This window comes from Nomascus leucogenys, chromosome 10, assembly GCF_006542625.1.
Source record: "Nomascus leucogenys isolate Asia chromosome 10, Asia_NLE_v1, whole genome shotgun sequence".
NCBI lineage: Eukaryota > Metazoa > Chordata > Mammalia > Primates > Hylobatidae > Nomascus > Nomascus leucogenys.
In genome coordinates, this window is record NC_044390.1 from 2,145,868 (window position 1) to 2,159,512 (window position 13,645).

Below are 13,645 nucleotides of genomic sequence, written 5' to 3' on the forward strand. Positions count from 1 at the left end.
GAATCAGGTCAGGTCTAGGGAGCACAGCAGCAGAAGCTCATATACCATCTTTAAGTCTTGGCCACAGGATAACTGATATTCAACTTCCCCCATGTCTCAAGGAGTATCTCATTTGATTTAAATGAACCATATACAGGCTGGAAGCGGTGGCTTATGCCTGTAATCCCAGCACTTTGGGAGGCCAAGGTGGGCAGATCATGAGTCAAGAGATCGAGACTATCCTGTAGTCCCAGCTACTCAGGAGGGTGAGGCAGGAGAATCACTTGAACACGGGAGGTGGAGGTTGCAGTGAGCCGAGATCGCACCACTGCACTCCAGCCTGGCCACAGAGCGAGACTCCATCTCAAAAAATAAAAACAAAAAATGAACCATGCACAACCAGCAACACACAAAAAAACTCATGGAATAACATGAGAGCAGCTCACCCCACCTGCTACCAAAAACAAAACAAAACAAAAACAAACAAAAAACAGGGAAGTTCTTGTATCTGTGTGCATGGTTTCTATTTGTATTGTAAACAAAAACAACAAATAACAGATACTATGAACGCATTTTTTAAGCTTTATAAAGTTTATGTAGTTAATAACGGTGTCATCGTGTTAGTTATGTAATTATATTTCAGTTCATAAACTGCAAGACATCTTTGAGTAGAGATCCATCTCATTTTCCGTAACTACACAGTGATCTACTAAACTGATTTTCTGTAACTTAAGTAACCCATAACTTCACTAGTACTAAACATTTTTTCCAAAATTTTCACAATTCTACAACACATTTGCTTATGCATCTATATTTCTGCACTTGTGCTTTTTGAGAACATAAATGACTAGGTGTAGAATTGTGGCAAAGGGTAATTATATTCAAAATGCTGACAGGTAACACCACATTGCCCTCTAAAATGACTTTCCTCTAATTTACCCTCTCAATATATGAAAATATGGTTTCTCACATCTGTGACAATACTGGATATTATCCACTTTACATTCACATAAAATTCCTGCTGGTTTGTGTTGGTGGGGATGAGGACTTTTACAATCTGCACTTATCTGATCATTAGTGAGGTTGAGAACTTCTTCTATTTAACCATTTTAATTTCTTCATCCAATAAATTTTGTTGACATGCTCTGCAAGACTGTGCACCTTATCCTTGCTGCTTTCTAACAGCCCTTTTTCAAGGGCTATATCCTTTCTAATGTATGTTTAAGATCTCTCAGCCTGTCATATGCCTTTTAACTTTGCATACAGTATCTTACACCATGAAAAAGGTTTAAATCTTCTAAACAGTCCTGTCATTCTCTCCTTATGGCTTCTGGACCTTGTCCTGCTTACCAAAGACTTCCTGAACCTAAAGGCACAGAAATACTCTACATTCTCCTCTACCATCTTAACAGTATTTCCTCTTACGTCTGTAATGAGTATAGAATGAACTTCTGTGTGAGGAGTCAAATGGGATGCTGACTTTATTTCTAGTTGGATAACTGTCAAAGACATTTAATCTCCCCCCATGATACATCGAAAACACTTTTCAAATATAAAAAACCCATGGGATACGACCTTCTACAAAACCTCCCTTCTGATTCCTGCCTAATTAACACTCAACATGAATTTCAGAACTGTCAATGTAAAAGTAACTTACAGGATTACAATATTGAAACATTCATGTAGGATCATGTTATGGATCTCCATTTATTCACAGCCTCTGTTCTCCATCAGCAGAGGCTAATAATTTCCTTTTGTATATAACTAAGTAAACTCACCTATAATTTCATTTCTTTCCCCTTGGTTTGATATCAGAGTTGACTTAGCCTCATGAAAGAAGTGGAACATTTTAAGTGGTTTTTTTAAAAATATACTCCAGAACAACTTTACTAGTGGATCCTTGGAAGGTTAGAATAAATCTGTAAACCCACATGTTGAAATAGAACTATATTATTCAATTTCTCTTTCTTCAGTTAAACATTAGTGATTTTTTTTTTTACTTGACTAAATACAGTCTCGTATATATTCTCCCCAGGAATTCTAATTCTTTTGTTCGTTTTATCCAGAGCTATATAGCCACTTCTTAAAACATGTTCTATGTATCAAGTCATAATTAATTTCCTCACCAACAAGGGAACACAGCCTTAATCATGAGAGCCACTGTGATGTTTGATTATAATATTAAATGTTAAGCATACTACATGTGCTAATCACCATCTACCTTAAGATATTGTTTTAGGTCAGGCTCGTTGCCTGTAATCGCAGCCACTTGAGAATGAGTTGGGAGGGTCACTTGAGCACAGGAGTTTGAGACCACCCTGGGCAACAGAGCAAGACAGCATTTAAAACTTTTTTTGGTTTAAAAAAAGATACTGTTTTGGTTCCAAAATTTTTACGACTGCCATACTGCTTTCAAGAATACACTGTTTAAAACTAATTTACATCAACTCTGAAGAATACTTATCTAACATTTACTAAGCACTTAGTATGAGTTGGTCATTTTGCTAAGCACTTTATGTACATCAAGTATTTTAACTAGAGTTTTAAGAGAGTAACTTAATTTGCATTTTTGAAAGGTCACTGTGGCTGTAAACTCGAAAGGGACAAAAGACGATGAAGTTTTAGAATTCACAGGTATGCAACCCATTGAATGTGAGGACTTTCTTGCTTATCTGAGGTGGTGTATCACTAAAACTATGCATGGACTTTTTTTTTTTTCTTAGCTCATCAGCTATTGTTAATGTTAGTGTATTGTATGTGTGGCACAAGACAATTTTTCTTCTTCCAATGTAGCCCAGGGAAGACAAAAGGTTGGACACCTGTGTAATGATTGAAATAGTCCAGGTGAAATGACTGTGTTTTGGACTGGGGAATCAAAAGAAGTGGATAAATTCCAAAAATATTTAGCAGATATATCCACAGGACTTGGTGATGTAGTGGGTGAGGAAGAGCTGGCTGCCTGAAATGAACTCACTGATGAGCAAGGTGTGCATCTTGTCTGAGGACATTTGCACATTCTTTACATTGTTAAGACCTCTCTGCAGTATGAATTCTTCCATGTAAGGCATTCAGTCTGGCTGAAGGTTTTTCTTGTGTATGCTTCACGAAGTTCTCATGCTGTGTTTTTCAGCTCCATCAGGTCATGTATGTTCTTCTCTAAACTGGTTATTCTAGTTAGCAATTCCTCTAACCTTTTTTCAAGGTTCTTAAAGGCTTCCTTGCATTGGGTTAGAACATGCTCCTTTAGCTCAGAGGAGTTTGTTATTACCCACCTTCCGAAGCCTACTTCTGTCAACTTGTCAAACTCATTCTCTATCCAGTTTTTTTCCCTTGCTGGCAAGGAGTTGTGATCCTTTGGAGGAGAAGAGACATTCTGGTTTTTGGAATTTTCAGGCTTTTTGCACTAGTTTCTCCTCATCTTCGTGAATTTATCTACCTTTGCTCTTTGATGCTGGTGACCTTCAGATGGGGTTTCTGTGTGGATGTCCTTTTGTTGATGTTGATTATATTCCTGTTAATTTTCCTTCTAACAGTGAGGCCCCCCCGGCTGCAGGTCTGCTGGAGTTTGCTGGAGGTCCACTCCAGACCCTGTTTGCCTGGGTATCACCAGTGGAGGCTGCAGAACAGCAAAGATTGCTGCCTGTTCCTTCCTCTGGAAGCCTTGTCCCAGATGCCAGCCAGAGCTCTCCTGTATGAGGTGTCTGTGGACCCCTGCTGGGAAGTGTCTCCCCGTCAGGAGGCACGGGGGTCAGGGACCCACTTGAGGAGGCAGTCTGTCCCTTAGCAGAGCTCAAGCGCTGTGCTGGAAGAACTGCTGCTCTCTTCAGAGCTGGCGAGCAGGAACGTTTAAGTCTGCTGAAGCTATGCCCACAGCCACCCCTTTCCCCCACGTGCCCTGTCCCAGGGAGATGAGGGTTTTATCTGCACTTTTTTCAAAGAAGCACTGCCCAGAGAGGAGGAATCTAGAGACGCACTCTGGCTACACAGGCTTTGCTGAGCTGTGGAGGGCTCTGCTCAGCTGGAACTTCCCCATGGCTTTGTTTATGCTGTGAGAGGAAAACCACCTACTCAAGCTTCGGTAGTGGTGGACACCCCTCCCCCCACCAAGCTTGATCATCCCAGGTCGACTTCAGAATGCTGTGCTGGCAGAGAGAATTCCAAGCCAGTGGATCTTAGCTTGCTGGGCTCAGTGGGCATGGGAACCACTTAGCTCAGCCACTTGGCTCCCTGGCTTCAGCCCCCATAACAAAGGAGTAAGCGGTTCTGTTTCACTAGCATTCCAGGTGCCACTGGGGTATCAAAAAAACTCCCACAGCTCGCTTGGTGTCTGCCCAAATGGCTGCCCAGTTTTGTGCTTGAAACCCAGGGCCTTGGTGGCATAGGCACCCAAGGGAATCTCTTGGTCTATGGGTTGCGAAGACCATGGGAAAAGCGTAGTATCTGCGCCGGAGTGCACCATTCCTCATGGCACAGTCCCTCATGGCTTCCCTTGGCTAGGGGAGGGAGATACCTGACTCCTTGCACTTCCCAGGTGAGGTTATGCCCCACCCTGCTTCAGCTCACCCTCCATGGGCTGCACCCACTGTCTAACCAGTCCCAATGAGATGAGCCGGGTACCTCAGTTGGAAATACAGAAATCACCCACCTTCTGTGTTGATCTCACTGGGAACTGCAGATCAGAGCTGTTCCTATTTGGCCATCTTGCCAGCCTCCTGGCTGAAGGTTTTTCTACATTTCTTATATTTATATGTTTTTTAACCAGTGGGACATCTCTGATTAACAGTAGGGGATTCATGATAACTAAAGGCTTGGCCACATGCGCTACATTCTTAAGGTTCTTCTCCAGTATGACTTCTTTGATGACAAATTAAGGATAACTTTCTTCTGAATGCCTTCCCACATTCAAAACACTGATAGGGCCTTTGGCCAGTGTGGAGTCTTTGATGCTGAGCACAGGATGAGCTATCACTAAAAGCCTTTCCACATTCAGTACATTTATAGGGTTTCTCTCCAGTATGAATTCTTTGATGTTGAGTAAGATTGGAAGTTTGGCTGAAGGCTTTCCCGCATTCATTACACTCATAAGGTTTCTCTCCTGTATGAGTTTTCTGATGTTGGGCAAGGTGTGATCTCTGTTTGAAAGCATTTCCACATTCAATACATTCATAAGGCTTCTCTCCAGTATGAATTCTCTGATGAGTAGCCAGCTGTGAACTGATTCTAAAAGCTTTTCCACATTCTTTACATTCATAGGGTTTTTCACCAGTATGAATTCTCAAATGACTAACAAGGTGTACATTCTGCCTAAAGGCTTTCCCACATTCCTTGCATTCATAAGGTTTCTCTCCAGAATGTACTCTTTGATGCTGAGTGAGTGATGCATGATGGCTAAAATCTTTCCCACATATATCACATTCATAAGGTTTCTCTCCTGTATGAATTCTCTGATGTACAGTACGGGATGAACCAGAGCTGAAGGTTTTTCCACACACATCACATTTGTAAGGTTTCTCTCCTGTATGAATTCTCCTATGCAGGATAAGTCCTATGTGAACACTGAAGGCTTTCCCACAATCAATGCAATTAAAAGGCTTCTCTCCAGTATGATAACTCCTCCAGTGACGAATAAAAGATGTGTTATACCTAAAAGCCTTCCCACACTCAATACATTCATAGGGTCTTTTGCCAGTGTGACATCTCTGATGTCGAGCAAAAGACGAGCCATCACTGAAGGCTTTGCCACATTCTTTACATTCATAGGGTTTCTCTCCAGTATGAATTCTCTGATGCTGAGCAAGGTGTGCAGGCTGTCTGAAGGCTTTTCTACATTCCTTACATTTATATGGTTTTTCTCCAGTATGAATTCTTTGATGTTGAATAAGGTGTTCACTTTGTTTGAAGGCTTTCCTACATTCTTTACATTCAAAGAGTTTCTCTCCAGTATGTGTTCTGTGATGTTGAGCAAGGTGTTGCCTTTGCTTGAAGGCTTTTCCACATTCCTCACATGCATATGGTTTTTCACCAGTATGAATTCTAAAATGAACAGTAAGGGATGAGCTATGGGTGAAGGTTTTGTCACATTCATTACATTTAAAAAGCTTCTTTCCTACATAGACTTTCTTGTGTTTTATTACCATAGAATTTTTGGAGAAGCTTTTTTTATCTGATGTGTGATTATAAATATTCTCTTCTATGTTTTCCAGATGGATACATTTCCCAAATTTAGTATATTTGAATTCTGTTTCCTTAGTGATGGTTTCTTTATGAGTGATTGTTTCTTTCTTGCTAAACATCTCGTGACTTCCCATCTGCTTCTCAAAAAGGTCTTCCCATTTCCAATTTTCTTCAAAAGTGGAACACTCAAGTCCATAGCTTGTAATTCCCTCCATGCATGCATCATCATACATGAACTGCTTCAGAGGTAATTCCTGTGTCACATATATAGATTCCCAATCTGAAAGATATAAAAAAAAAGTGAATGTTCCCTTTATCATGGGCTACAACAAAGGAGACATTGTGAAAAAGGTAATTTAAAAATATTTAATAAATCTCACAAAACCTGTTATGTACAGGCATGTCAACTGGAAAATATGCAGGGAGACCCCAAGAAAGACAGCTCATGAAGGAACATGGGAAAGGTGATTAAGAAAACGAAATGGGCTAGGTGTAGTGGTTCAGGCCTATAATCCCAGCACTTTAGGAGGCTGAGGTGGATTGCTTGAGCCCAGGAGTTCAAGACCAGCCTGGGCAACATGGCAAAACGCCATCTCTGCAAAAAACACAAAAATTAGTCAAGCATGGTGGTTGGTACGTGCCTGTAGTCCCAGTTACTCAGGAGGCTGAGGTCAGAGGATCACTTGAGCCCAGGAGGTTGAAGTGAGCCACGATTGCCCTACTGCACTCCAGCTTAGGCAACAGAGCAAGACCCTGTCTCAAATCAAAAACAAAAACAAAAAAACAAAAATAAAAACTTCAATGTAGGATGAAATCCTAGAGAAGTAGTCTGGAATGGTAATATTTCATGCCTGTATTGACCTAACAGACTATAAATTAAGCTCTCTTCAGCTACTCTCTTCCACTTGTAATTGGTTTTCATATACAGTTACGTTAACTTTGTTTAAATACCAATATCGTATCACTACTGCTGCTGAAAAGTCTCTAGAGATCTCCAGTAACTACATACCCTATGGCTTGTGATTATCTTAGGATTTAGGTGAAATCCTATGGCTATCGTTTCATAATGAGAAAATGGTGTTCCTATGAAATCATCTACATGTTTCAATACAGCGAATTCTTCAATTCTCAGAGTTCCCTGAACTTTAATCTGCATATTAAGAGATTTTCCCGTTCACCTTTCTTTCAACAGCCTGGTAAAATTATCACTTCTTAGACCACCTTTTTATTAAAAAAAAAAAAGAGGGTTTCACTCGGTTGTCTGGGCTGGAGTGCAGTGGCATGATCATAGCTCACTAACTCCTGGGCTTAAGCAATCTTCCCACCTTCTCTTGAGTAGCTAGGATTACAGGTGTGAGCCACTGCACCCAGCACCTTAAGCCACTGCTTAACAGGGTTTTACCATTTCCCCTTTTGAAGAAATGAATTTTATAATGATATGTAGGTTGATATCACTACTATTAATCACATTCTTATTTACTACCACGAGTAACTTTCTTAACTCTTGACCTAGAATATAAGTTTACAGAAGGAATAAATGTGCTTTAAAAATTATTGCAACATCGGCCAGGTGCAAGGGCTCATGCCTGTAATCCCAGCACTTTGGGAGGCCAGGGTGGGCATGTCACCTGAGGTCAGAAGTTAGAGACCAGCCTGGCCAATGTGGTGTAACGCTGTCTCTACTAAAAACACAAAATTAGCGGGGCATGGTGTCACCTGCCTGTAATCCCAGCTACCTGGGAGGCTAAAGCAGGAGAATTGCTTGAACCCAGGAGGCATAGGTTGCAGTGAGCCAAGACTGCGCCATTGCACTCCAGCCTGGGTGACAAGAATGAAATTCCACCTCAAAAAGAAAAAAAAAAAAAAAAAAGAAAAAAGAAAAAATATATTGCTACATCACTTACCATAGACAGAAGAAATCTGGGCATATATACAAAGTTATCAGTAAAATATAAAGGAATCTGTATTGAAGAGATGATACTGAGAGAAAACCTGAGGGAAAAGGTGGTTTCAAGAAAAGGCAAAGGAAGTGCTTTCCTTTTCTATGTCATCTGTAGCAAATCATCGACTAATCCAATGTTTCCTAAGCAATTATACATTATGCACTAAGCATTTGTGATATCGAAGTAATGAAGGAATTCTTCTTGAAAAGTTTAGAAAGTAGTTTAGGAAGACAAGACCAACAAAAAAAGTTTTGAGAAGATAACACAAAACATAATCAAGTGTGAGATAAAGATTAAATTGTTATAAAAGTTCAGAGATGGGAGAGATCAAATCCACTAGAGCAGTCAAGAAAGGTTTTGAGGTATTAACATGCTTTGTAGTCCAGGTCTTCATGGTATCAGGAATATCCAGTGTCTTGAATAACTTGGGTTGCTATAACAAAATAGTCTTGTGTCACTTAATGATGGAGAAATGCTCTGAGAAATGCATCACTATGGATGGGCAATTACAGAGCATACTTATACAAACCTTGATGGTGTAGCCTACTGTACACTTAGGCTATATGGCCTATTGCTCCTGGTCTACAAGCCTGTACAACATGTTACCACTGAATACTATTGGCAACTGAAGCACAATGGTATTTTTGTATCTAAACGTATACAAACATAAAGAAGGTACAGTAAAGTATGCTATGAGGACATTTTATATATTTTTTTTGAGACAGGGTCCCCTCTGTCATCAGGCTGGAGTACAATGGCATGATCATGGCTCACTGCATCCTCAAACTCCTGGGCTCAAGTGATCCTCCTGCCTTAGCTTCCTGAGTAGCTGGGAGTACAAAATGCATGCCACCATGCCCAGCTAATTTTTTATTTTTAGTAGAGATGAGGTCTTGCTGTTGCCTAGGCTGGTCTGGAACTCCTCCTGAAGCAATCCTCCCACCTCAGCCTCTCAAAGTGCTGTGATTATAGGTGTCAGCTACCATGCCCAGCAATAGAAGAGTTTTTTTTTTTTTTGAGACAGAGTCTCGCTCTGTTGCCCAGGCTGGAGTGCAGTGGCGCAATCTTGGCTCACTGCAAGTTCCGCCTCCTGGGTTCATGCCATTCTCCTGCCTCAGCCTCTCGAGTAGCTGGGACTACAGGCACATGCCACCACGCCCAGCTAATTTTTTTGTATTTTTAATAGAGACAGGGTTTCACCATGTTAGCCAGGATGGTCTTGATCTCCTGATCTCGTGATCTGCCCGCCTCGGCCTCCCAAAGTGCTGGGATTATGGGCATGAGCCACCGCGCCTGGCCAGAAGAGATTTTTTTAAAGTTATACCTGTATAGGGCAGCTCCATGATAATCTTGTGTGACTGTCCTGTATGCAGTCCATAATGGATAGATACATTGTTTATGTGGCCCATAACTGTACCATATACTGGGTAGCTTATTGATGTGGTTTGGCTGTGTCCCCACACAAATCTCATCTTTAATTGTAGTAATACCCACATGTCAAGGGTGGGGCCAGGTGGAGATAATTCAATCATGGGGGCAGTTTCCCCCATACTATTCACTGGCAGTGAGTAAGTCTCACGAGATCTGATGGTTTTGTAAATGGGAGTTCCCCCGCACAAGCTCTCTCCTGACTGCCACGATGTAAGAAGTGACTTTGCTCCTCCTTTGCTTCCTGCCATGACTGTCAGGGCTCCCCAGCCATGTGGCACTATAAGTCAATTACACCTCTTTCCTTTATAAACTACCCAGTCTCAGGTATGTCTTTATTAGCAGCTTGAGAACAGACTAATACACTTACAAAGAATACTTATAACTAAACAGACTAATACACTTATAAAAAATTAGCTGGGCATGGCTAATTTATTTCTCACAGATCTGCAGACTGGGAAATCCAAGATCAAGGCCCAGGCAGATTTGGCATAGGCTGGCTTTCTCACAGATGGTGCCTTCTTCCTGTTTCCTCACACAGTGGAAGGGGCAAGGAAGCTCCTTTGGGCCTTTTGTAAAGGTAATTACCCCACTCATAAGCCCTCATGACCTAATCACCTCCCAAGGTCCCCACCTACCACCAGCACTCTAGAGAAGATGATTTCAACATGAATTTCCGGGGCACACAAACATTCAGACCAGGGCACCCATGCTTCAAGAATTGAGGCAATGCGGGGTTAATGAACTAATCACCTATAATTTTTCCTACATAGACAGACTGAAGAGGAGAATATAGAAAAAGACACAGAAAGCTGAGTCCATCGTCTTCTGTTTTCTCACATTTTACTTTTTTGTCACATGAAGATTGTCTTCAACTCCAATTTCCTACAGAGAGCCATGGTTGCTCCTAATTTCCTGGCCTTTTTTAACAGACACTAAGATATCTTATGCATACAATAATACTTATATCTACACATTGACTCAGCATCCCACCAGACTTATAGCTTCTTCCTTTTCCCTTCTTCCACTTGTTCTTCACAGGGCCAATTATCGGGAAAGTTCTTTTCTGTTTCTCTTATTTAAGGCAGATGGCATCTTCATACAAAACTGAAGTATAAAGTGCATCCAAGCAGGATCTATTTCCCTTCTGATGTGTGGGTACAGTCGTCCCTCCTTATCCACAGTGGATACATTTCAAGACCCAGTGTATGCCAGAAACCTGGAATGATGCTGAACCCTATATTCACTAAGTGCAACAGATCTGAAAAGCTAGACGAGACTAAGAGACTAACAGGCAGGTAGGGCATACAGCATGGGTGTGCTAGACAAAGGGATGATTCATGATCTGGGCAGGAAAGAATAGAAAGGTGCAAGACTTCGTCATACAACTCAGAATGGTGCACAATTTAAAACATATAAATGGTTTACTTCTGGAATTTTCCATTTAATATTTTTAGACAGTGGTGGACTGTGGGTAAAAAACTGCAGAAAGCAAAACCTTGAATAGGGGGACTGTTGTATTTGGAGGACACAGGAAGTTTAGGATCCAAATTATTCCAAAATGTAAAGATCAAACACTGTTACAGAAGGGAAAGGAGAATGCTTTAAGGCCTAATTGTGACGGCATATATTGATATGCCCTTTTCTTTTGGAACTTTAATTTCAGTGGGAGAGGTAGAATATAAGCATTAAACAATAAGCAAGTTAATTGTAGGCTTTCCTGAATGTTAGAAAGAAAATAAACAGTGGCTTGGTGGACAGTTACTGGGTTGAGATGGGGAAATGTTCATTACATAAGGTGGTTAGGGAAGGCCTCTGATGAGATGATTTTTTAGCTCTGATTTGATATTCAGGATAGACAGACCCCAGGAGAGGAACATTCTGGGTAGAGGAAACAGGAAGTGCAAATGCCTGGGTCAGTAAAAAGCTTGGTGAGTTCAGAAAAGTTGACCCATGGGCTAGATGAATACTCATTCAATATGACATTTGTAAAGCACAGGTGGAGCAGGCAAAAGAATGATACTGCCTGTGACTCAGAGGCAATCAGATTTGGAATTACCTCTGGACCCATCTAGTCTCCCAAGGCTCTTGAGAGACTCAGTAGCTTGGTATACCTGTAACTCACTTGAAACATACCCTGGGTATCTCACATAATTTAGCAAACTCTGGACTAAAGTATAATGAAAAAGCTAAAAAGTAATAAAGAATGAGGTTACAGAAGTAGGAAGGAGCTGATCAGGAAGAGGCTAACAGGGTTTAGATTTTTCCTATCTGCTACAGGAAAGGAATGAAAGAGCAGCAGGGTACATTATAATTTGTAAGCAGTCCCTAATTCAAGAGTTAAGACAAGATTTAAGAAACATAGAAGTTTATATAAGTCTGTATGGCAGAGCGAAAAAGGGGATGGTAAGGAGCTGGATAAAGATTTTTGCAAAACAAAAATCTTAAGAGATTTAAGATTCTCTAATCTCTAGAGAATATTAGTTCTTAGAGAGAAGACAGTCAAGTAGAAGAGAAGACATTTGAGGGGACCATGTGAAGCATTAAGTTTCAGTCTTCTCCCCAGGCCTGTAAGGCTTATGAATAGTTTCTGAGATGCATAAGTGAGAAGGTATCACCTCTAAAAATGGCTGAGCCATTATGTTAAAAAGATTCCCCTCTCTGGTTCTTCCACACTCACCTGAGAATGGGCTTCTTGTCATCTCACTCGTCATCTCCCAAGGCTCTCTCCCTTGCTCCAATAAGGAGATCACATATGGCTTAGAAATGCAAAGACCTACATATAAAAAAAGACATGAAAATTGGTCATGTTTTGGATTATTTCAGAACTAAAAGCCAGTACCTTAATTCTGGTGGAATGATATAGTAGGAATACTAGATAAGAGATAAAGCACATCTGAAGGGCAGACTACATAAAACTCTGGAATAGCCTAGTAAGACTGCTAACAGTTAACTCTGTGAACTATTTTATAAGGGGCTTGAGGGCAGAAATTTAGCCCAACATTTTCTGAATATTATCACACAGTAGTAAATGAGGTATTTTAAAAGGTCCCTAGAAATAGTTCGAAGTTTTGAGATAATTGCCTGCTTTAGAAAAAAATCAATACTCTTTAGGGGAATATGACAGAATCCAGAGGCTCTACAATGTTTTATTTACAGTATATATGATAAAATTCAAAATTACTTGACATAAGAAAAGGAAAAAGTGAATCATGCCCATTAGAGAAATCAAGCAATAGACGCTCACACTGCAATAACAAAGAATAGCACGATTTCAAAACAGCTATTATTATATCAATACTTAAGAATATAAAGGCAAATATGCTTGAAATAAATGTACACACAGGAAATCTCAGAAAAGAAACTACAAGAACCACCAAATAAATATTATATAATTTAAAAAATATAACATCTGAAACTTAAAAATTCACTAGATGCACCTAACCAAACACTGAGGGTAAGGATAGAGTCAGGGAATTTGACTATGAATCAACAGAAATTATCCAATCTGAGCTGGGCACAGTGCCTCACGCCTGTAATCCCAGCACTTTGGGATGCTAAGTTGGGCGGATCACCTGAGGTCAGGAGTTCAAAACCAACCTGGGCAACATGGTGAAACCCTATCTCTATTAAAAATACAAAAATTAGGTCGGGCGCAGTAGCTCACACCTGTAATCCCAGCACTTTGGGAGGCCGAGGCGGGCAGATCACGAGGTCAGGAGATCGAGACCATCCTGGCTAACATGGTAAACCCCATCTCTACTAAAAAAATACAAAAAAATTAGCCAGGTGTGGTGGCGGGCACCTGTAGTCCCAGCTACTCTGGAGGCTGAGGCAGGAGAATGGCATGAACCCAGCAGGCGGAGCTTGCAGTGAGCCGAGATGGTGCCTCTGCACTCCAGCCTGGGTGACAGAGCGAGACTCCATCTCAAAAAAAAAAAAAAAAAAAAAAAAAAAATTAGCTGGGTGTGGTGGTGGGCGCCTGTAATCCAGCTACTTGGGAGGCTAAGGCAGGAGAATTGCTTGAACCTGGGAGGTGGTGGGCCAAGATTGCGCCACTGCCCTCCAGCCTGGGCAACAGAGCAAGACTGTCTCAAAAAAAAAAAAAAAAAAAAAAGAGC

At 40.9% G+C, this 13,645-nt stretch overlaps 1 protein-coding gene across 4 annotated transcripts in view; it reads right to left on the minus strand.

Annotated features, from left to right (window-relative positions):
- Window positions 1–551: 551 nt before the first annotated feature.
- Window positions 552–13,645, minus strand: part of ZNF471 (zinc finger protein 471) — a 48,677-nt gene continuing 35,583 nt past the window's right edge. For 2 of the 4 annotated variants that reach the window (XM_003277221.3, XM_030819536.1), the window contains 2 exons: window positions 12,205–12,300; window positions 552–6,433 (listed from right to left, as the gene is read on the minus strand). In XM_003277221.3, coding sequence (XP_003277269.1) covers window positions 4,809–6,433; window positions 12,205–12,300 — 1,721 coding nt within the window. In that variant the 3' untranslated portion in view covers window positions 552–4,808. The remainder of the gene's footprint in view (window positions 6,434–12,204; window positions 12,301–13,645) is intronic. The other 2 variants (XM_030819535.1, XM_030819533.1) reach the window with 1 other exon arrangement.